Source organism: Cyprinus carpio, chromosome B1 (assembly GCF_018340385.1).
Source record: "Cyprinus carpio isolate SPL01 chromosome B1, ASM1834038v1, whole genome shotgun sequence".
NCBI classification, from domain to species: domain Eukaryota; kingdom Metazoa; phylum Chordata; class Actinopteri; order Cypriniformes; family Cyprinidae; genus Cyprinus; species Cyprinus carpio.
Window position 1 is genome coordinate 19,678,351 of NC_056597.1, and position 21,461 is coordinate 19,699,811.

At 33.9% G+C, this 21,461-nt stretch overlaps 1 protein-coding gene across 2 annotated transcripts in view; it reads left to right on the forward strand.

Annotated features, from left to right (window-relative positions):
- Positions 1-21,461, forward strand: part of si:dkeyp-9d4.3 (caskin-1) — a 41,543-nt gene that overhangs the window by 5,989 nt on the left and 14,093 nt on the right. For both annotated transcript variants that reach the window (XM_042716955.1, XM_042716956.1), the window contains exons 2-10: positions 12,942-12,993; positions 14,890-14,987; positions 15,498-15,643; positions 15,724-15,819; positions 18,012-18,133; positions 19,609-19,717; positions 20,366-20,474; positions 20,574-20,668; positions 21,213-21,327. In XM_042716955.1, coding sequence (XP_042572889.1) covers positions 12,942-12,993; positions 14,890-14,987; positions 15,498-15,643; positions 15,724-15,819; positions 18,012-18,133; positions 19,609-19,717; positions 20,366-20,474; positions 20,574-20,668; positions 21,213-21,327 — 942 coding nt within the window. The remainder of the gene's footprint in view (positions 1-12,941; positions 12,994-14,889; positions 14,988-15,497; positions 15,644-15,723; positions 15,820-18,011; positions 18,134-19,608; positions 19,718-20,365; positions 20,475-20,573; positions 20,669-21,212; positions 21,328-21,461) is intronic.

Here is a 21,461-nt window from a genome sequence, read left to right on the forward strand (position 1 = left end):
AAAATATTACAAATAACAAATTGCAGCACTGACTCACCATGCATAAACAAAATAAAACCTAGGCTTGACAACTGAAAATGTTTCCTCTGTATCAGATAAATCCCTATTGTTGTGGGAGTAATTGATACCTACTGTATGATTATGTGAAACAGGAGCAGGCATTGTGTTAAAGATTTGTAGATACTTAAACTTGTTTTTGGACTACAGTTACATTTATTAACATGAATGTACCTCATTCATGTGTATCTGTTTTTCTGCAACTGTGCATCCTCTCAGGGCCTCATTTCTGTACGGTGTGTGTGTGTGTGTGTGTGTGTGTGTGTGTGTGTGTGTGTGTGTGTGTGTGTGTGTGTGTGTGTGTGTGTGTGTGTGTTTTCTAGCCATCCTGTATGGTGTAAGCAGGACATTCCCAAACCAGCGAAAAGAAAATGCCAGAACACATCAGCTCAACCAGCCATGAACATCAATGCACTCACAGAAAAAGGAAGAGGGAGGGAAAGACAGAGAAGGAAATGCCATTTAACTCACCCCAAAGGAGAATACATGCATCATGCAGAACTTTATAGACAGGACTTTTTGTAAGCGTATCTCACTTTTAGGGAATATATCGGAAAAGCACTACAGTAATTCAACTCAATGGAGACTAGTACATTTACATTGTTGGCATTCAACCCTCTGACACATTGTGACTACTACAGATGTGTAACCGTCAGAATTAATCATTTTGAAATGGTTCACTCCATATTAATAGAATTACAATGATTATATTTGTATTTTGAAGTTTAAAAAAAAACTCAAAACTTTAAGATTAATGTTGTTATTCCTAACTAAAACTAAAGCTAAACTATTAAAAATGCTTTTCTTAACTGACATAAAGCTTAAATAAATATTACAAGAAAACTAAAATGTTGCTTTGGCAATGAACGGAAATTAAGTGCTAAAACTTAAATAATAATTATTATTATAAAAATAATTAGACATATCAAAAACCAAAAAAAAAAAAATCGTAAAAAAAACCCAGAATGAAACTTAAGCTAAAAATAAAAGAAAAAAATATACTATGAAATATAAGCTAATTAAAAATAATATAAATATTGTAAATTGGAAAAATATTTTTCAAATTGAAATTTACAATTTTTTTTACCACTGATATTCCCTATTGGTATGTGTTTTTTTTTTTTAATTATTGTGGTTATTTAGTGGAAATAGTTGATGTATAGTTGTAAGGCCACAGGTTATGAGTTTACCTTGTTTATTCAAACATTTCCTGAGAACTTTTACGTTTTTTTTTTTTTTTGGTCCATTGAATGCTGTCTGACCTTGAAAAGTAGTTAAAATCAGAAGATGGATCGAGATTGTTTTGCAGCAGTTGAATTACTTGCATCAAGCAAGAGTCATAATTAATGTTTTAATCCCGCTCATTTCATGCATTCACAACTGTCGGATCTGTAAAACCCAGTGTTAAAGTGGGTTTTACGATGGCTTCCTCAGCGGTGGTTTTGTCGTTGTCATTGTCAGATCTTCACATTGTAAACTCGAGCTGATCTGTCCCCAGTTACAGCTGACACTGATTGGTTGGGCCGTAATTTTCCCAGACAAGGAGGTTTCATTGGACTTGAGGCCAAATGTGGAGCTGAAAATGTGAACACTGAAGATTCATCTGTATGTACAAGGCCAAGTGTGTGCGGTGCTGCAGGACGAACCTGCGCTCTTAACAGGGTGACACAGATTCCTGCACAGGCTATTTCCTTTGACCAGAGCCCTTGTGTCATTGAGAAGGGTGCTTAACCTTTGTGAGTCCTTGTGCTTTGTCATTGTTCTGTGTATCAGTGTTTTTGTTCTTATACTATATATATATATATATATATATATATATATATATATATATATATATATATATATATATATATATATATATATATATATATATATATTTATTTATTTATTTAATTTTTTGCTTATCCTTCAGGGACATGGCAAGCAGTCAAAACAAAATAAAATTCTTCTATTGACTTGAGTTGTTAACTCCACTGTGACATTCTAGTGACACCGCTGACATGTACTGTAGTAGACATTATTTACTAAGTAAATTATATGATTGATTGGTTGGACACAATCATGATGAACTGATTGATTGATTCTGTTAAATATCAACGTTACTTCATATAGTACTGGGTATATCTCATGGTTATTTCAGATACTTCTAGGTATACAAAAATGTTCATATTTGTAGGTATTGTTTTATATTCGTTCATTTATTTATTTATTAAATCTGATAAATCTCACTGTTATTTTCAATACTACTGGGTATACAATAATGGCACCTGTATTATTGAATTAATATACTTATTAAATTTGTTATATCGAATTTATTTCAAATACTACTCGTTATACAAAAATCATAACTCTGTAGGTATTCATTCTCTCATTCATTAAATATGTTAAATATCAAAGTTATTACTACTTGGTATACAAAAATGGTAACTCTGGGATAACAGCTTGATAAAAGCTTGTGTGTTTTATGTAACCAGATGACATGCCACTTATTAAATAAGGCCAAAATATTGATTCTCACCCCCCCCCCCCCTTTAAAATATATATTTTGTTTATTTACTCACAAGTGCAAATTAAAACCTTTTCCTTCCACATTTTGGGAGAAATAGAAGTATAGGAAAACACTGCATGTATTTCCTTGCACAGCAGGCAGCAGAAACAGTGTCTGACTAGTATGTGTATTGTCTAGCACCTGAAGCTGTTGATGTTAATGTTTAGTAAGATATTCCAGGGGTCATAGTAGGTCAGCCGAAGTCTGGACATCGCAGGTTTTTGCTGCATTGAGCTGAGCTTGACAGGTCTTGTCTTGGAGATGAAAACAAAAGAAGGCAGGCCTTCAGCAAGATGACCAGTGCTGGTTCCGCTTGTGTCTTTTTACAAAGCTGTCATGGGTTTTTTCTGGGCTTGAGAAAAGAAAAATATCTGAAAATATGCATCTGTTATTTTCTTAAAGGAACAGTTGACACAAAATAAACATCCTCTCATCATTTACTCATCCTCATGTTGTTCCAAACATGTATTTAAGTAAACATTTAAAGGAACAGTTCACCCCAGAAATAAAATTAGCTGAAAATGTAATCAGTTTTTTTTTTTCACACCAATGGATCCTCTGCAGTGAATGGGTGCCATCAGAATGAGTGTCCAAGCAGCTGATAAAACCTCACACAATAATCCACAAATAATCCACACCACTCCAGTCAATTAACATCATGTGAAGCGAAAAACTGCATGTTAAAAAATCCATCAAGACTTTTTTTTTAAACATTAAACCATCACTTCTGGCCAAATTACCAGTCCATGATCCATAATAATGCTTTCCATTTACACTGAAATACAATATGTTGAACATTATAGTTGTGTTTACATGTAAATATCATTCAGAATCTGTATTTAAAATTAATTACTGAGGTATAAACAAATACATAGACAAAAAAAGAAATGACATTGTGATGATGTATTATGTGACATGCACAACTTGGAGCAATGTACACAGAGGTGTGTGCTTCTTAGATTGAGTTTGTGTTGAAGAGCCGCTAATAAGTAATTTATTCACAGTGTTCTTGCTCTTGTTAACGAGTGTAAATGTCATCATCATCAGACTTCAGGACTGAAGTCTATAAGGTAAAAAATGTGCTTACTGATGTAAATCAGTCAGTCTGCTTTTTATTCCAAACATAACTCCTGTTTGGAGTCTTCCATAAATATTCAGTTTATACGAGTAGAGTTATTGTACATGTTTACTGGGGCAAAGTAAAAATATTAAATAGTGTGTTGAAACTTAGCTGTAACCTAAGAACTGCATCAACGGTCTGATTCTCTTTTTGTCTTTAATGGAAGAAACAAAGTCATACAGGTTTGGAACAACATGATAACAAAATTTTCCAGTTTGGATGAAACTTTGGCATTTGATGCTGACTTCATAGGACTCAGTTTTGTAAGATGATTTTGGTAAGAAGAAAACACATCATGAAAGTACTTCATAATCTACAAACATAATTTCAACACAATTATCATTTTGTCCTCAGCTTAGATTGTCTCTCAAAAAACAGTGACTTTAATAAGGATATTATAAATATGATTATGATTATTTAGATAATAATGAGAGTCCAAACTAGAACATAGAGAGCATGTTTAGATAATCCACACACAAAGAGTATATAAACAGGTGCTTCTCCATCTATTTTAATATATTTCAAGAAGTAATTTATTCCTATGATGGCAAAGCTGAACTTTTTTCAGTGTCACATGATCCTTCAGAAATCATTATAATATGCTGATTTGAATATATTAAAATAGAAACCAGTTATTTTAAATTGTGATAATCTTTTACAATATTACAGTTTTGATGAAATAAATACAGCTTTGATGAGCATAAGAGATTGTTTTTCATATGAACATAATTTGAATTATTCCATGTTTTTGACCTGTAGTGTATTTCAAATTTAAAATAATTTTATATATAAAATATTGTGATATTGCTTGTGAAATAGTATTTGAGGTCTAAGGCTTGAGGAAATAATTTTCTTATTGTTTTTCACTTCCATGTTTCATGTTGTTCTCACAGCTGAGATGAACAACTGGAGCCGTGTGTCTGGGCATTGACATATTGCACATCCGTTTTTTTATCCTCTTAAGGCTTTATGTCGGTGTGTGTATTTGATGGAGGGACAGGCTAATCCCTGAGGTGACGAGAAATGACCAGAGGAACACAACAGCACTGTTCCTGCTAAAGCTCCAGATCTGAGGCTGCCTTTTCTTGTTGTTAAATTGAATGTTAGTTATATTAAATAACTTGTACCTTTATTGCGGTGCACATACAACAGCACTGTGAAATAAAAGTAGTATGTGACAATCACAGTCAATCATCATATATTTAATGTTTAAAAGAGTGCAACATTGCCTGCTCTCTTTCAAAGCAGCCTTGTTTCTGGAAGTATGTTTCCAGTTCATTTTTCCCAAAGAGATATTTAAAAAGTCTTTGTTAAAGAGTTATAAGCCGTGAAACAAAACCAAACTGCAATGAGGTGACTCACAACACTACAAATTTTAATTTGAAGCAAAAAAGTATTTGAAAATCGTACAAAATGACAAGATTACTTAACGTCTTTTATGATGAAAAGAACTATGAGGTATTTTGAATGATATAAAAAAAAATGTTGGCAAAATATAAAACTGTTTATTAAGAGATGTTGATTTTATGTATAGAAACCATATATTTTACATTCATTACATATACACAAATGTGTAATTAGTTTGAGAGCATAGGGATTCGCAAAGCTTCATTTTGCCGCCATTTGTTCGCCACGATTCTTTGCAGGATCATGGGCTTATGTAGTTTTTCCACAAAGAAATCCACCGTTAAACACAATATTTAAAAAATAAGTTAAAATAATGTTCCCCTATAAGTGGAAATTTTTCACCCGGAACCTGATTGTTGTATATAGAGTGGAAGGGAATTTTGGACCAATGAGATTTTACGGTGGGCGGGGACATTCATACCAACCACAGAAATAGAAACTAAGCAATTGACAAAATGTCCTGTCTCAATACATCATGAGAAGTTAGGACAAAAACTTTACATATATGAGATATAACTTTGTCTAAGATGAAACAGTTATGCACTGAAGAAGGTCACGTTGTTTTGCTGTTCCTCAGTAAAGCTGTTTTTTTTTATCTCACATTTGCATTTTGTCTTTTTTCAGTTTCATAGTATGTGAGCTTTTTTTTTTGCAACTTTTATGATGAGACATATAGTATAAGGCTTGTAGATTACAGGGTTTTTTCCCTCTCTTTTCAGCAGAAAGGTTTTCTCCATTTAATCTCATTGCTGTCTAGGAGAAACATTGGGAATATTAAAAAACTCCTGTGTGATTTTTCTTTTCTATGGGTTCCCTCATACATATTTTTAAAGTGTAGTGTGAAACTGACAGTCACGTGTATGGCACGTGAGGCCAAACTAGTGGAAGAAAATTGTTGTTCTCTCCATGTTTCTCTCTCTCCCTCCCTCTCTCTCTCTCTCTCTCTCTCTCTCTCTCTCTCATTTTCTTTTCACAGTCAGCTTGCTCAAGCTTCAGGCAATGGCTGTTTTAAACTGCACACAGTAAGATGATGCTGAGGGATGCTGAGGGTTTGTGTGTGTGTATTGTGAGAGTGTGTGTAAATATGCAGTGCACACTGGTCCTTTTTGGTGGTATTGAAAAGACCGTGGTACATTTGCTGTGACACAAAGAACCAAATATAACTCACAGAATTCAAAAGGAGTGTAGCGGTAAGTGTGGCAGTATATGTTCAGCACAGTTCTCGCAGTTCTGTCCACTTATAGCACTCATGCTTTCAGGTCATTTTAAAATGATAATCATTAAATATCTATAATTATAGCTGTGGGTTAAAGCATGAGAATGGGGGAGGGAAATGATGTGTGTGCGCGCGTGTGTATGTTGTTCAGATTACTGTGCTTGTCCCAGATTATGTTTCAGAGCTGAGAGATTAAATTACTTCCTTCAAAAAAATAAATAAATAAAAAACCCGGCATGGTGGAATTCCATTATTATGTGTGTGCTTTCTGAATGAATTAAATATTTGGTTCCTCAAATAATTTACTCCAAAATTTCTGTCTAAAATGAGGAAGACATTATATTTTACATTTAATAATTTTTCATTAGAATTAAATTAAATTAAATTAAATTAAATTAAATTAAATTAAATTAAATTAAATTAAATTAAATTAAATTAAATAAGTGCTGTTCTTTGATTTTAAAGATGAATCTTACATCACATTTCAGTCTAAAATGAGGAATATACTTTGTATTAAGAAAGTATTTGTAAACCATTTCTCATTTAATTTAACATATTTTTTAGCATTACATTAGTGCCATGCTTTGTTTTCAAGGGTGAATATCATATCACATTTCAGTCTAAAATGGGGAAAAATTACATTATATTTTGTGTAAAAATGAAATGAAATGAGTATATTTGTGTATAAATACAACTGAAACAATGGCATTTTGGTAGCATTTCATTAATGTGGACAAATTTTTATTTGTTTGTTTGTTTGTTTGTTTTGTATTATAGTAATGACTACTGAGGTTTTATTGTCATGAAAATGGTGGCACAATATAAAATAAAAAGTCTTACTGGTCTTATATTCTTTTGATTTTGCTAAGAAATGTGCAGGTGTGCACCTGTGAAACATATCACGTCTCCAGAGTGAACCTTATCCACTGCTATAAATGATACTCCTTTTCCATTTCCTCTTGGGGGAGTACATTGAGAAGCATTAATCTAATTCCTGAATTGGGAATATTAACCTCAGTGTCAGTTGCAGTAAAGGTTTGCAGCTCTTGTCATCTCTTTTGTACTGAACTTGTGTTGTATCCTTCGGTATCTTCATAACCAGTGATAAGGTTGTATAAGTCTCAGCCAATCCCCGCGGGGGATTTGAAGCTCAGTAAGTCATGTTCTGTGCTCACCCCATCCCGAGGTCCAGCATCTATATCATAGAGCTGACAGATTAATGTTGCATCTGACCGGAATGTTGAACATTCCGAGGTCCTTGAGTATTCAGTGGAGCTTTTCTCCACTCTGAGGTTTGCAAACATGAAAAAAAAAAAAAGAAAAAAAATTAAAAATTCATAATTCTATATTTTTTTATTCTGATAGATAATAGAACAACAAGCATTATCTGTCAATATCAATATCTGTCACATTAGGTATTATGTACATTAGTATAAGATGTTTATCACAGCCTTTTCCCAATGTAAAGGAATAGTCCACCTAAATATGAAAATTCTGTCATCTTATATCTCACAATTCTGTTTTATTTCTCACAATTATTATTATTATTATTATTATTATTATTGCAATTTTGAGTTTATCTCACAATTCAGACTTTTCTTGCAATTCTGAGTATGTACAGTATATCACAATTTTGACTTTTTTTCTTGCAGTTGTTTATATCTCACAATTTTGACTTTTTTTCTTGCAATTGTTTATATCTCACAATTTTGACTTTTTTCTTGCAAATATGAGAAGAAAAGTCAGAATTGTGACATACTGTATAAATACAATTGCAAGAAAAAAGGTTGGAATTGTGAAATTACCTTTTTAATTCCATGCGGGAAACAAGTAAACAAACAAACAATGTTCTATACTCGGATTTGTGAGAAAAAAGGCCAAATTCTGAGTTTTTTGCAAGAAAGTCGGAATTGTGAAACTGCAAACTTATTTTTTTTGGCAGGAATGGGGACTTCAAAAGAATTATGCTCTCTGAGCTCTGTCCTAAGTAAATCCTGCCTGATGAGCAGTTATCCATAATGTTCCTATTGTAAGCCACACCAGATGAATTACAGTGAAGCATCAATATACTGATACAGTACTGTCATTTGGATCTACAGTAGTTAGCTCCTGTAGGGCTGTGTATCTGATTTAGAATCTATCTGCGATTGTGGAGCTGATGTCAGTCACATGTTTGTCTAGGCATCTGTGTCCTGGGCTGTCGATGAATTGATTACTTAATTACCAACAGAATGAAGTACAATGTAGGGACTTTAAAACTGCTTTAGTTCACTGATTATCCTCTTTTCTTAAGTCCTAGAGACCAGCAGACTACATTAAACACAATAGCCCCTGAATGTTAACAAGAGGCGAGACCCTTGGTAATTAACTTCAGTGCTGTCATGCAGTGCAAGAGTTTGTCTAGAAAGTCAAGAATACGCTACACAAAACAGTGCATTTTGAAAGTGAATCATGTCATTTTTGTGTAACTAGCAGCAGCAGTTGTAAATGCAAAAATAGTGACTGTCCTGTGGAAGTTGTGGCCATGCATGGTGTCTTTTGGGCGTGTGCCCAATTAGCCATATGGTTAATCCTTTTAAAAAAAGGAATACTGCTTCTTCACCATTAATAGAGGGCAATGAGGGCATCTAAATTCTGTCCACTGTTTGTTGCACGAAATGATGAAATCTCCATGCTACAGGTGATTTTTGTCAAAGATGGAGCTGGTAAAAAGGGAAGGGGTAGAGGACTTAAAAGATATATTTTGCATGAGGAAATATAAGACCATTTTTGCATTAGATTCTCATTACTATTTAATTAAATTTTTAATTCAACTTAATTTAATTATTTGATAATTAAAAATTACATTCATAAAAAAATAGAGAATGAGAGTGCTGTTCTTTGTTTTTAAGGTTGAATCTCACATCATATTTAATACTAAAATGGTCTTAATCTAACCTAAAATCATGAATATCAAGTGAATTCACCATTATTTCTATAGCGCTTTATACAATATGTTTTAAAGCTTTCTGCTTTGCAGAAAAATATCAGAATCAGTGATTTAAAAAAAAAATCTAATATGAGGAGAATCCAACTTCTACTATAAAGCAGTTATAATAAGACAATAGTGTCATTATTCAGCTCCAGTCAGTTCAGTGATGGTTCAGTTCAGTTCAATTACTCTATTATCAATTATGAAACAAGTTCAGTTCAGCTGTAAGCAGCTTCAAGGGCCTAAGTGCTGCTGGAGAGACATGCAGGATTATTTGGAACTGTTGGAGCACTTTTTAAAGTTTCCCAGCTGTGACTTTCTGATTTATCAGTGCACTGCATAGCTAATGAACTTAACTGGTTCATGATAGCTCAGTGTTGCTGTAAGGCCTAAATAAAAACTTGAACTCTAGTTTCTGTATAGGAAATTTGGTAGCTTAGTGCAATCCTAACTGGAATAAACATATGGGCTTTTGGGCATGTGCCCATAAGCCCCACGTCCAGGGTTGGGCATCATGCAAGGCTGTATAAATTGACATTTACTCACCCTCATGCCTTTCAAAAACTTTCCTTTAGACTTTCTTTTTTCTGTAGAACACAAAAGTGTACCAGTATATCCAAGCCACTCTTTTTTCATACAATGGAAGTGAATGGTGACCATGGATGTCGAGCAAGATTTCAAGAGAGTATTTAGTGAAATAACTGTGTTTCACACACAAACTGTTATACTTAGAATATAGTGCACAAGTCAAACTACTTTTATGGCGCTTGACAACATCTGGTCCGCATCCGCTTTCATTTTAAGGAAGAGAGCATCAAATACATACTCAAAAACCACTTAAATTGAGTACCTAAAATCCACCTAACACTCAAAATTCAACCTAACATGCAAAATTAACATAAATAATATAATTAAACATAGATGTGTGTTGGCAATGTGTACATAGCCACCCTATAATGATAAAAATCCACCCGCTCCTTTTTTAATCCCCATAAATCATAAGAAGTGTCTCAGAACAAACTGTTTGCAAAATCTGTACAATGTGATGTCACTTTGCACAAGCCCCGCCCACGACTGTTGACAGACAATGCTGTATTAGCAGAGGCCCCACCCTGAGTGAGTCGCACACAATCTGCCATGTTTATCTACACGCTAGAGCATTTAAGAGCAGCATTCAAGTAAGAAAAGTTTTCATTTTGTGTGGGTCATATTATCAGCATAGACAGCAGGTACTGTATATTATAGTGCTGTTACTTAATACACAGATCTAATATAAACATGCAATTTCTTTCCCAGCTGTTTACCTTCACAGACATAACCGACTGTGCTTTTTTAACTTGTGTGTGTTTTTAACATAAACGTGTGTATTGACAGTTTAAGCGCAATAAGACATGAAAGAGATTTACATCAAAGATACTTTTTAGTACTCACATGCCGTGTGACAGCTACTTTCTGTGTGCATGCTTCAGATGTGTGCGCTCAGAAAACCATATATCAGAAGTTTAAACTAATATAGCTTTAAAACTCATGATTTCATGATTTTTTTTAGCAGATTATCTGAGGAACAAGCTGTATGGGCACAGTCCTATTCTGGAAAAGGGGGCAGGGAGTAGTGATGTGTCATTCATGAATGATTCATTCAATTTGAACTAATCTTCAAAATGACTTGGGAACATGGAGTTGTTTCAGAGAGGGATTTGTTCATTTGCCAGGGATTTCTGTACTTTTTGAGCATTGCTTAGGGAGAAGTCTTATTATGTTTATGATCAAAAATTTGATTTCCGCATTTTGCCATGGCAGATGATGGATTATTTCATATTAACCTTTAACCTCTTGTAGATTTCCAAGTCTTAGACACTCTGGATCACCCCAGCTGGGTCTTTTCGAGCATAAAGCTGTGAATTGATCAAATGCATCATTGAAAGAGGATCCAAGGGGAAGATGAGTATTAAAGAATGTTTGAAACACAGGAGATGTTGTGTGCTTATGAGCAGGGACTGGGCAACACCGATTGTTATTGTCATGACTCATGGTTAAGGTCAGGGTTTCCATAGCAACAGGCACCAATGAGGTTGCAGTGATAATGGTATGAATAATTCATCACATAGGAGGATTATGAACGAGTTCCAAAACACCCCATGGTGTGCGACTGTATGGGTGCCAGTTTGTGAATGTATACAAAATGTATGTTTCTACCCATAACTTCATCATTTATCATCATAGAGAGACATTGCATAGCAATTCCAGGTGAGGCGTTGCCATTTCTGTCACATTCTCTAATTAACATCATAGTGAGTGACACTGAGTTGTCATGGAAATGCTCATTTGCGTTCTTATCATTTCATTCCGTAGTGTTTCTGAAGGTGACTTAGATAGAATGTCTGGGAGTGTGTTTGTACAAAATGAGATGCTTAATTAGTTGTTGTATATTAAATGTGCTCTAATTACGTATCTATTAATTTACTGTTTTCAAGAGATAATGTTGAAAAGGGAAATTAATTAACTAATTCATCATCCTCACCCAGTCATAATCATAATTGATTAGGCTGTGATCAGCAAGTATGAATAATAATATCATTTATGCATAATGAATAGCTTCTTAAGCATGTTTAGTAGAATAAGACTGTTTTTAAGGTCAAATGAGCAGCACACACACACACACACAGGTTGTTTATTTCACCGTTTAGTGGTATTTTCCTGCATTATAAATTTCTCTCACTTTCTGTCTGTCTCTACTCCCCCTTCGCTTGTCTCACACTCTGAGAAGGCTGCCATCTGGACTGCTTTCATTTAACACATGCACATACACACACACACACACACACACGCATACATCTGGAGATTAATATATCAAGCCATAGACATTTGATGGAAATATCACCCAGAATTTAATGCATAGCATTGATTTTGATTAGGATTGTCAGTGTGTTTGTAATTTGTGGTTGTGTGGATGTGTGGCTCATAACCAGCTGTGATTAAACAGTTTTGCTTGAGTTTAATGAATGGAAATGCTACCTGCTGGATTCGACTGAGAGAAATCCCCTCTGTGACTGATCCACATCTCGCTTTGACCTTAGACCTCGATATGAACATGGTGGGAAAGTATTTTATACCTGCTAATTAGGGTTCTGCTTCAAAGCAAGAAATCACTTAAAATGGAATTAAGAATGCGTTTTAAATTGGAATATTCTCATAACTTAATGTGTATTTTTATGTGATTTTTGTACATTTTCAGCATGAAATACTTAGAAACATTTAGTATATTTTCAGCACTTCCAGTATTTCTGACATTTGGTGCATTTACAGAAACATAAAATGATATTAATTATCAATGTTTGACATGTAATCTATCTATCTATCTATCTATCTATCTATCTATCTATCTATCTACATATATATATATATATAAACGATGTGTAAGAAGACTTCAAAGGATATAATATTATACTACTATAATACTATTTAGTAATATGTTATTATTATACTGGTAAATTATACTACTATAATCATACTACTATACTACTATAATCTATATATTATAACTATAAATTATACTACTATACTACTATAATCATTTATAATGATTAAAACTAATCAAAACTGTTTTCTGTTTTCCCTCCAGAGCTCCTGGGTGCTGCTAAGAAAGTGAATGTGAATTTCCAGGACACAGACGGGTGAGGTTCATTTGTACTCATGCACTTTCAATTAGTGGTCAGCTGATGTGGACTATGCAGTGGCCATCGCCTATATTAAAGTCAACAGGAAACTGCATTTGCAATTTAATATGACATATTTCCAGGTGATGCAGATCAGGACTTTGTATTAATTAGCAATTGGATTGTGAATTGTATTTAATCAAATGACTGTTAGGTGGTTGGAGGAAAAGAGTTGAAAACTAAGAGTGCTTGGTGACGTCAGTACCATACAGTCTGTTTTCATTTCATGGTTAAATTATCTACTGGACAGTTGGCTATGATGTTGAATGAACTTTTGTACTGTATGAATTTTCAAGATTTCTACAGTGCAGAATACAGGTGTGTTGTTTTTAGAATGCTACAGTGTATTAGAGTAAGAGAGAGTGTGAGTGTGTGTATGTGTATGTGTATGTGTGTGTGTACACACGTGGCTTGGAGCTCTGGCAGAGAAATATCTCTTACTCATAGAAGTAGGTCATAGCCTCCTGCTCAGTTAGGCAGTGAGGGATCGGAGTGAAGTGTTGAGCTGCAATGAAGTCCGATTAGGGACTCTCTGAAAAGTTACACTGGAGGCAGAAAGCACTTGGGCTAGAAATTAGATATTAGGATTAGGGTATTATGAGGAGATATAGGTTTTGAAGAAGATATTTAGACCATGTAATAAGAACAGGCCTAGTAATTAGTAGACCCCCTCAGATACACCTAAAGATTTTTTTTTTTGCAGAATAATAGTGTCTGTCATTCAGTCCCAGTTTCTGCTTTCAAGTTCTACACATCATCTTGTTTTTCATTATTTATCTGCATATTAAATACATGTTGAATACATGTTGTTCAACAGAAAATTTTAATAGTTTTGGTCTTTATGATTCAGCTACCAGTTATAGTGTAGTAGAGGTGACTGGGGACAGTTGCAACGCACAAAATTTCAGGCCACCACTCCTCATATGCACAGAAATGCTTTGTCTCTCACTAAGAAAAAATGAGAATGATCGTTTGAGAAATTTCATCAAAAACAGATTTTGAAAAGTCAGACTTTTGTCTTTTGCTGCCAGAATGTCTGTTGTCTTGAATCCATAGTAATATCTATCTAATATCTAGGTTGTTGGTAAGACGTTAACATGAATGACAGATGCTAACACTGTTGCTGACAGCTACCATACCAGATTTTATCATGGCTTTAGGGTTTTGAGCAATTGTATATCTGCTTACATTATGAAATAAAAATGAAATAAAAAAATCTTTAAAATGTGCAATGATTATTATTTCATCAAAATGTCTAGCCTGCAGAGTGTTTTGATGCAACAGGCAATCAATATATTTTATTAAAAAAGATTTAACTTATTTTAGATACCTATAGTAGGTCCCACTTTTACTTCTGTTTTGAACACTCAGTATTTCTAAAGGCTAAAAGATTTAGACGATTTAAAAGATTTTTACATTTTTATAGTTTACATTTTTGTTGTAATTTGGAGTAATTATGTCTTAGTCGAAATTATGACAAACATTTGGAATTATAAGATACTATAATTAAAAGTTTTTTGTCATAATTTTGACATAGGTCATAATAGGCTTTTTATCTCATATTTATGACATTCTGTGTCATAACTGATAATCATAATTGGCAGGAATGGGCTTCAATGTATATTTGACATACAGAAGGTTAATTGAATTTCTAACAATTGCACCCAGTAACTTTTATTGTAACAATGACTTCTTGTTTTAAATGTGACATTATGTTCTGGACAGTAAATCATTTACTTTCACAATGATACTTTCCATATATAAATCTATTCCACAGGTTTCCCTCCAGAAACCTATACAGATTCTAAATGTCAGTAGAAATGCATTATGTGTTTGTGTGCTTTTGTTTTATAGGTTATCTGCCCTGCATCATGCTGCTCTTAATGGTAACGTGGAGGTGATTTCACTGTTGCTTGAGTCACAAGCCGTCGTAGACATCAAAGACCAGAAAGGTACAAACACACAGCACCACATACACATACAGATGTATTTATTGAGTCCAGTTAGTAGTAACTGTCTCATATGTAAGTATGTACGGTATTTACTCAATACACAGATTAATCAATTATCAAAACAGTTGTTTCTTAAAATAACTGTTTTCTGTTTTATTATATTTTAAAATGTAATTCATTCCTGTGATGTCAAAGCTGAATTTTCAGCATCATTACTCCAGTCTTCAGTGTCACATGATCCTTCAGAAATCATTCTCATATGCTGATATGCTGCTCAAGAAATATGTTTTGTGGAAAACTACTGCACAGCATACTATTTTTGGGGAAAACGTGATTTTACAGGGTTTTCTGATTAATAAAAAGGTTAAAAGAACAACATTTATTCAACAATAATCTTTGTAACATTATAAATGTTTTTACTGTCATTTTCAATCAATTTAATGTGTACTTGATGAATAAAACTTTTGAATGGTGGATGTCTCTTATTCTAACTCATTCCCTTTTTCTGAGGGATGCGGCCCTTACATTACGCTGCTTGGCAGGGCAAGTGTGAGCCCATGAAAATGCTGCTCAAGGCGGGGTCATCAGTCAACAGCCAATCAGATGAGGGACAGATCCCTTTACACCTCTCATCACAACACGGCCATTATGAAGGAGTGAGTACACACACACAAACAATTAGACTCATGCTGTACACACACACATACTCACTTTACTGTACTGCGTGTGTTTGCAGAGCGAGATGCTGATCCAACATCAGTCGAACCCCTGCCTCAGAGACCACGCTGGGAAAACCCCTCTAGACTTGGCCTGTGAATTTGGACGAGTCACGGTCAGTTACGCTGTGTTTGTGCGGGTCTGTCTGCGTGTGCGCAGGGGTTTGTGATAGATAGATGAGAAACAGTGCTCCCCTGTGGGATTGTGGGAACTACACCTCTTCTCACATACTCAGCCAAATGCAGGAAACCCCTTATTCACTCACAGCCCGGTTTTCACTGCTTCCAAATGAGCACAAGAGATGGCCATAACAGTTTATTATAACTTGTTTTTTTTTTTTTTTTTTTTTTTTTTTTTTAAAGAGACGATTCCTCCAAATATTAATATTCTGTCACCATTTGCTCAACCTCAAATCTTTCTCTCTTCATGGAGCATGAGAGGGGAATTTTTAAAATGGTACTGGATGCTATTTCAAAATATTAAAAGAGACAAAAATGTGTGCACTATTCCAAATCATCTGAAGTCATATGATAGCTTTATGTGAAGCTAAATTTAATCAATGACTCTAAATAAGAGTTCTTTATTGGCATCTATGGTCTCATGAAGAGCTTTTAACATCCATGGAATATTTCCACTGCAAAAAAAAAAAAAAAAGGTTCTTCATATTATTTAATTATTTTTTCACACTGAGAAAAATGCTTTTGGCATCACAGCAAAAACTCCCTCTTGGAACCTTTACTTTGTGTAATTTACTGATGATCTTCACCTCAGTGAGCAGTTAACCATTGTAACTGAATCACTGAATTCCCATTTGGAAATGGGATCCGATTCTACTTAAAAAATTGATTCATTTGTGAATGAATCACTGCTTTGGAGAGCTAGGGAAGTTGTCTGGATCCATCGAAAATGGTTTTAAATTCAATCTGTTCCTCACTTAAATCAGCTATAGAGGTCTTGCGCTATATATGAATTTATGAGTGTATGATACTTTTATGGTGTTTTGGCATCCGTCTGAAGCTTAAAAGCCTCCTTTTGTGTTCTAGAAAAAATACATTTCTGGGTTTGGAGGGTGAGTCATTGAGGGAACTATTCCTTACTATTCATGTTTGTTTTATTGACATACTGTTTTATTTGCCATATTAAATTATTTCTTGCACTTAAAAAAAGCTGATTTTTTTTTGTGTGAAAGTTGCCGTATATAATGTTCTGTTTTGATAACTTCCAGCCAGACTCAGATATTGAATTAGATCTCGCTCCAAAAACATGTCAGCAAACCGAATGTCAGCTTATCCGAACACTCAAAGTGACTGACAGGTAAAAGTGACTCAAAGTCTTCTGATTGGCTAAACAATAGCGATCGAATCCCTTTTTGCTGTTGACAGAGGTTAAAGCTGTCAGAGAGACAGGTGTGATTTCTCACTGTGATATCTGTCAGGTAGTAGGACTTTTATTGCATGCAGTTCCATAAAAATATATTTACAACACCATTAACTGACAAAACATTTTTAACAGCATAAAATAAAAAGATTTCATATACTGTATAATATATGATGCACTTTTATAGTTAAAATTCTGTGTGAGGTACAAATTAATTATTTTGCACATAATGGTTTGATTTTGTGGGCAACAGTGTCAACGTTTAATCAAACCCTTTTCCTACACAGATATTTAAGTGAAAACCATATGAATTACTGTGGTTATCTAGGTGGTTATTAAATGCAACTTTTTTGGACATATACATATTTATATACATAGACATTGTAGTAATTTTTTTCCTTCAGTCTACTTTTTGTTCTGAGACATTTATAAGGATTTTAGTGTATGTACTGTATATACAGTTTTTTTCTTTTAACATCAACCTACACAGGGACTACAAATGAAAATGAGCTATCTTGGTTAAATATTTTTACATTGCTTGTATGTATTATTAATCTGTATTTTTCCTGATCAAAGGCACAGTTCACCCAAAAATGAAAATCTGTTAAAATTTTAAGATATTTTGAAGAATATTGGTATCCAGATCGTTTTCTGGTCCCCATTAACTTCCATAGCATTGTTCCCCCATACTATGGAAGACGATGGAGACCAGCAACTATTTGACTACCAAAATACCTTATTTTATGTTCAGCAGAAAAAAGAAGGCTTTAAACAACATGAGGGTGAGTAAATGATGACAGAATTAAAATTTTTGGGTGAACTATCCCTTTAAATATCTAATGAATTAATGTATAGCAGATCAAACAGAAATGACATACCTGTGTAAGCTGTTTGTGAAGTAGGCATGTATCTTTTCTGTGTGTTCTACAGCTGGTGCAGTTGCTCCTGAACAGTAACATGTGTGCTGCTATGTTAGAACCGAAGCCCTCTGATCCTAATGGCATCAGTCCTCTCCATTTAGCGGCTAAAAATGGACATATCGAGATCATCAAGTAGGTGCTCACTGGACTTTGCCTTTTTGCACTTTATTACTACACATATGCACTGAAGTCGTCATTAAGGTTACATCTTACAAATAAGGTTATGTGCATACAACTTATGTCTGGCTCATATTTCACCCCAAAACCCAAAGAAGAAACAGGAAATATATGTTCATAATTCTGATTTAATTATAATTCAGTTTTGTGGCATTAGCTTCATGTCATGATAATTAAAAAAAATTCCCTCCTGAAAGTCTTATTAATGTGAAAATAAATATAATTTATATTGTATTTTAGTATTCATTTATTATAGCCGAATTGGTTGTACTGTCTTTATATTGATTTTAATTAAAATTATTATTTAAATAATTTTTACAATCTTGAAAGATTTTGTGAAATTCTTACAATTTGGACCCAAATGACTTCTGTATATGAACATAATTTTATGTAGTATATACACTACATCTAAAAAAGCCTGGGGTCAGACTTTTTTTTTATTTTTTTATTTTTTAAAAGTAATTAATTCCGTGAGGTTCAGTAAGACTCATTCAATTCAGCAAAGATACATTAATTTGATCAAATGTGACAGTAAAGCCTTTTACATTGTAACAAAAAAGCTGTTCTGTTAAACTTTCTCTTTACCAAAAATCTGAAAATATTTTTTTTTCTCCAAAATTATTTCCTCAAAATATTAAGAAGTTTTCTATTAAAAGAGAAAACTGTTATTTTAATATAAATATTATTTCATTATTATATCACTGTTTGTAAGCTTAAGAGACAGCTTTTAAAAACCTTAAAAAAATGTAAACTTTGGAACGGTAATGGATGTAAGGTCTGCAAAACTCAGAGGATGTTATGAATTTTTTTTTTTATGAGGAATTGTATTAGTTTTATTATTGCTTTCATTTCAATTCTTTACAAGGGGACAGACATTGACGGTGCGAAATCCTGACACAGCATTTAGCTCACTGACACAGAACTGCATGACTGATGTGCTAAGACAGGTCAGGAGCAAGGGGATCGGGGATGATGAGAGAAATGAAAGGCACTGTGGACTGTCCGATCAGTCCCCGGAGGCTTCATTCATTAGATCCGCACACACACATTCAAAGAGCGTGTCCTCGTTTTTCCCTTTGATGTACAGTGCCATCACTGCCTAGTGACGCACAACGTTAATTAGTTTCATCACTCAACGCACATATTAGATTGTTTATGGATCAATATGAATATGTGTTTGGTTGGATGGGTGTGAATGACATATTTTAGACTGCAAATTGATAATTACTTACATTTCATGTATTTGGACCCCTTCAAGTTTTTATTTTAATAACATTTTTTTTCTGGAAAGAAGTGCTTATTAGAATTAGAACTAATCTTTTTATGTACAGATTGATAAACTTTGTACTGTTTAGTATAGTGTTGTGAAATAAGTCTTTTAGTGTGTTTAAATATGTTTTTATGAAGTTTTCTTGTGTGTATGTGTTCAGGTTACTGATCCAGGCTGGTATAGATATAAACCGACAGACGAAATCAGGCACAGCGTTGCACGAAGCTGCTCTCTGCGGGAAAACCGAGGCTGTGCGACTGCTGCTGGATGTGAGTAATTCATCTGACTGCTTGCCAATGGTATGCATACATTTTTTTTTTAAATATACACTGCCGTTCAAACATTTGGAGTTGGTAAGATTTTTTAATGTTTATGAAAGATGTCTTTTAGGCTCACCAAGACTGCATTATTTTGATAAAAATACAGTAAAATTGTGAAATATTTTATTGTTTTCATGTTTTAAAATGTAATTTATTCTTCTGAATTTTCAGCATCATTGCTCTAGACTTTGGTTCACATAGTCCTTCAGAAATCATTCTAATATGCTGATTTCTTGCTTAAGAAATATTTCTTATCAATGTTGAAATCAGTTTAATATTTTTGTGGAAACTGTAATACATTTTTCAAGATTTTTATATATTAATAGAAAGAAGAGCAGCATTTATTTGAAATTGAAAATTTGTTAACATTATAAATGTCTTTACTGTCACTTGTGATCAATTTAATGCATCTCTGCTGAACAAAATTATTAATTTCTTTAAAAAAAAAACAAAAAAAAAAACTTGACTCCAAAACTGACCATAAACCTTTGAGCAGTAGTGTGTTCAGAAGTGCCAATCACAGGTAATTGAGCATGTCTGTATCGACAGCATATGTCGACACTATGTACCAAGTGAATGTGTTTTCTATCTCTTCAGAGTGGTATCAGTGCTGGGGTGAGGAACACATTCTGTCAGACAGCGCTGGATATTGTTAACCAGTTCACCACTACCCAAGCCAGCAAGGAAATCAAGCAGATGCTGAGAGGTACAATAGGGGAAAGTTTCTGAAAACACAATTTCACATAGAAATCTCCAAGGCTTTCTAAATTCGCTGGTATCTGTGTGTGTGTGTTCCTGCATACAGATGCATCGGCTGCCATGCAAGTGAGGGCTCTGAAGGATTACTGCAACAACTACGACCTGACAAGCCTCAATATTAAAGCGGGTGACATCATTACGGTAAAGAAGCAATTCTTGAACTAACATTGTAATGTAGCAAGGTGTGTATTTCTGAATTTTAATTCAAACTTTACACCCAGGGATGGCATGCATATTTTTTAAGAGGGATGAAGCACTTTTTAAAAAACTCTATAGTGAAAAAAAGAATAATAATAATATATATATATATATATATATATATATATATATATATATATATATATATATATATATATATATATATATAAATTTTTAGTCAGTAAGATTTGTTTTTGAAAGACATTAATACTTTTATTCAGCAAAGATGCATTAAATTGACTGAAAGTAACAGTAAAGACATTTCTAATGTTATAAAATATTTCTATTTCAAATTAATGCTGCTCTTCGGAACATTTGAATGCTACAAATAAATAAATAAATAAACAAACAAACAAGACCAAAATAGTACTGAACAAAAGGAGCATTTTTACAGTGAAAAGATTTTAGTTTTGTCACATGGTGCAGTGCATGTCTCAGTGGTTTTCTACTGCAGGCTCGTTCTGGTACAATTCTGTTTGGTCCTCAGGTCTTGGAGCAGCATTCTGATGGACGATGGAAGGGCTGTATCCACGACAACCGAACAGGAAATGACCGTGTGGGTTACTTTCCATCCAACATGGTGGAAGTCATCAAAAGGGCAGGTGTGCCATTGCATCACCGCATGACCCTTCTAGGATGTCATGTGACACATATGCACATTACATTAAGGTCAATCTGAAGCTCATCTACCTGGCACTTAAATAAATGTCTGTGCGCGCGTAGTGTGTGTGTGTGT